The 3798-nt window shown below is 32.4% G+C and overlaps 1 protein-coding gene across 1 annotated transcript; it reads right to left on the reverse strand.

The window, feature by feature from the left end:
* Positions 1-1465: 1465 nt before the first annotated feature.
* Positions 1466-3425, reverse strand: LOC145011240 (glutathione S-transferase DHAR2-like). Its single transcript, XM_078969907.1, has 6 exons — positions 3179-3425; positions 2983-3073; positions 2735-2878; positions 2057-2174; positions 1815-1955; positions 1466-1638 (listed from the first exon to the last, which is right to left on the reverse strand). The coding sequence occupies exons 1-6, from the start codon at positions 3234-3236 to the stop codon at positions 1552-1554; spliced, it is 639 nt and encodes a 212-aa protein (XP_078826033.1). The 5' UTR covers positions 3237-3425; the 3' UTR covers positions 1466-1551.
* Positions 3426-3798: the final 373 nt, after the last annotated feature.

The following is a 3798-nucleotide window of genomic DNA, read 5'->3' on the forward strand; positions in this document are numbered from 1 at the left end:
ACAATCCTCTGAACTATCAATAACCAATAATACTCAATTAACAATTAGAATCGAATCTATATCCTCCATCCATACTTAAGGTAAAAGACCATTTTGCCCCTTATCTAGCTTGACCCGAAACTGAGGCCCAAACATACAATCCAAAAGACCTAATCATGTCCCAACATAACCCATAGTCAACCTGATCAAACTTCTTATCAAAGTTAAAGTCAAAAGCCCTTGTTGACCAAACACGTTGTGTTGCCCCTTGGACACGCCATGTTCATCCATCATCTAGATAATCAGGAAAACCCCAGCCAACACGTCGTGTTGGCTTACAAACATGACGTGTTTGCCCGAGATTCAACAACTTAATACAATAAGTTGTTTTCTCCGATTCCAAGAGCTCCAATGCTCAGATCTAGTCTGAAACATGGTCCAGAAGGATAAAGTTTCCAACTTTATCCATTGGGACTACCCGAAAAGTATCAAACCAAATCCATAAAGCTTAATGGTGCAAGTGCTTAACCAATAAGCACTTAATCCATAAAGACATATTCTCAAAACATAGATCTGACTTCCTTGAGCTGGAAAACCACGTAAAGTGGTCAACTTTACGTTCATGCATGTCTAAATGAAGCTCTTAATAATTTACTTAATGCATGCATGACACCAAAGCTCTCATAAAACTTGCACCTTTATGCTCAAGGATATCAAAACAAACTCACATTTGAAAGAACAAGCCCTTAAACAACCTATCTCATCCATAACCCAAAAAATAGACCATAATCATAACAAGATAACCATGAAAATATCTAAACATACACAAACCAAGATACAAACTTGATACCTCAGAAAGCTTTCCTACAAAATGATGATTCTGGATCCAAAGTCTTTTCCCCAAACAAAGCAACTTCAAGATCTCCTCTTTCTTGATTAGTAATTTGTTAATACTGAATACTTTTTAGCACTTTATTCTTTAGTAATTTCTTTTTTATGATAAATTTATTTTGATTGTTCTAAAAAAAATGTAAAAGTAATTTTGGCTTAGATATAATGTCTGGCTTATGAGATTATTTATATAAAAATGTTTGTTGATTATTTTCTTTTAGTAATTCTATTCCATTGGGGGATAATATTTTTTTCACCCGGAGCATAGAAAATCTATAGAAACTTCTTGTTATAAACATATGAAATAAATGGTATTTGTAATGGTAATAATGCATTCGCGTAATCGCATTTGGCTTGCTACAAATAGAAACTTCTTTTAATTTCCTAAACAACTAATATAGTTGATACTAAAAAAAAAATTAAAAAAAGTGAAAAACATTGATCAAGAAATGATATTTTCTTGAATAAAACTCATGCAACATGTTGTAAACACTTTGAATACCATATTTGTTTTAGCTAACAAATTTATTTTTACTCATTAGACCTAATTAGCATATCATAAAGGCCAACACACAAAACTTATGACAGGTCACAATTCACAAACCACAAATTTGTATTAAATATATCCACTAATTTAAATCAACAGAAATGGAGTTATTAAAGCTAGAGCTTGGAATGGCTTCATGCATTAAGCTTTGGGATCCATCCAGCAATCACATATTCTTCAGCAGCTTTGGTTTTCTCAAACGACTCCAAAGCAAACAAAGACTGCACCAAATAAATCATAAGTTTTTTATGCATATGATTTTAAATAAATAAATAAATAAGAATCATATTTATGTGAAATCTTTAGAGTATATCTGAATTCTGATAATAATTTCGATTGATATTAAGTTTTTGTAATGTTATATATCTGAATTTTGAAAAAAAAAATGTGACAATACATTTGTGTAGTTATGCACATGAATCAAACTTTCAGGGATAGTCCAGTTCTTGAAATGAGGAAGAGCCACCACAAGTTGGTAAAGCTTTGGTGCCAAACTCAAATCAACGGCTGTGATCTTTTCTCCATTCACGTAAGGCCCCTAATAATATGTTCAACCTACAACTTAGTTATCATTTTAGCAAAATAAAAATTGTAATAGAAAAACAAACAATCGTCTAATTTTTTATTTATTAATCTTACGTGATTCTTGAGGTGTTCTTCCAATGCCTTCAATTCATCAAGCAAAGCTTGCTCTGTTCCATCATTATCATCCTTGCTCTTTAAAAATGTCACAAAATTTGAGTAAATCTCTGATCCCCTAAAAGTTCACATAACTATAATTGATTGAATTATATAATAGATTGACCAATGGTCAATTTGACTTTTGTAGTTGTACTATTAATTAACCGACAAATTCGTCAAAGGTCAATTTGACTAGAGAAATTCAACTAGACAACTATAGTAAAAGACTTAAGGTACAAATAATAAATAATGAAGTATCTTTATAATAAAATACTGTAAGCGTCACAATATAAACAAGTACTTAACTTCAACAACATGGAGAACGGAAAGAATGAATAAAAAAGACTCCATTGCTTTATCTATTATTAATTTATGACCAAACAAAGATATTAATAAATAATAAATTGTACGAATTTAAATCAATCAAGTCAATTTTCATAATTTGGCCCAATCAATTTATCCATTTATTATCTTATCAATTTAGGTTTAGTGTGATAATGATAAAGAAAGGGATATCCATTTAACTGATTTGTCTGCATTCACCAAGGTGTATGTTTTGCATTTTTGACACATACACACATAAATACAGAGAGAGAGAGAGAGAGAGAGAGAGAGAGAGAGAGAGAGAGAGAGTACACAGAGGCGAGTTCAGGTGGAGAAGAAAGTGAAGGTTCAGGGAACTTCTCTTCAATCAGACCTACAATAACATCAGAATCAGAAATCCATTTGTCATCGAATTTTATTAACGGAACTTTCCCGTTTGGATTCACTTCAAGAAACCTACAGAAACACACCGAAAAAAAAATCATCAATTAAAACCCTACAAACAAAAAGGCCACATTTTTCTTGGGTAAATTCAAGATTCTTAAGAAAATCATCATCACCATTCGGGTTTGCTGTCCAGATTAATAAGAAGGATTGTGTAGCTGACCTTCTTCTCTTCCAGTGTCAAAAGAACCTTTTGACAAAATGGACCTAAATTCATACCAAAAAAAAACCCACAAAACTGAAGATCAAGAAATCTTGCTAAAATAAAATCTCAAGGAATCATGAAGGTGAGAGAGAGAGAGAATCAATTACAGTCTCCAAGAATATCAGGAGCACCGAAAGCAGCTTTGCAACAGATCTCAATCGCCATGAGAAGTGAAACTTATAAACGGCTGTTTGTTCTACTGAATTGGGTGAGTTATGTCGATATTTATGCAGGAGTTGGAGCGCATACTGTCGTTGATAGTCGACAGAACCCGATGAAGGGAAGGAATGTTTCATATGCTCCGTAGCGAAACGGAACAATTGAAAGATTCACGTTTAACAAACCAAAAGGCATAGTCGAAAAGTTAAAGAAAGAAAACGGATGCCCACCCTATCTAGTTTCTAGAATAATCAAATGACTCGTTAAACAGAGACTGTGTGTGTTCATCGATTAAGAACACCATCTAGCATTAGTTCGATTTTTGTTTTTGGAGCCCCATATTTTACCTTAATTTATCTCAAACTAAAATTGTATTGCGACAAAGTCCCTAAAACCGGTAAACATAACGATTTTGCCCTATTTTGTCAGTTTACCGATTTTATTACTTACCCGGAAACATTAAAGTTTCATTATTTTACCATAATTTTCATTAAAGTCCTATTATTTTACCATAATTTGATATTTATTCGTAAATTATGGTAAAATAATGGGACTTTATTAAAATCGG

This window comes from Lactuca saligna, chromosome 8 (assembly GCF_052625555.1).
Source record: "Lactuca saligna cultivar CGN05327 chromosome 8, ASM5262555v1, whole genome shotgun sequence".
In the NCBI taxonomy this organism is placed as follows: domain Eukaryota; kingdom Viridiplantae; phylum Streptophyta; class Magnoliopsida; order Asterales; family Asteraceae; genus Lactuca; species Lactuca saligna.

Bases quoted from the DNA above. Each gene is read 5' to 3' on its own strand.
- LOC145011240 (XM_078969907.1), bottom strand. From the start codon at position 3,236: ATGGCGATTGAGATCTGTTGCAAAGCTGCTTTCGGTGCTCCTGATATT. The intron at 3,074-3,178 runs GTAATTGATTCT...GTATGAATTTAG, and splicing joins TCCTGATATTCTTGGAGACT to GTCCATTTTGTCAAAAGGTT. The intron at 1,956-2,056 runs GTAAGATTAATA...ACATATTATTAG, and splicing joins AAGAACACCTCAAGAATCAC to GGGCCTTACGTGAATGGAGA.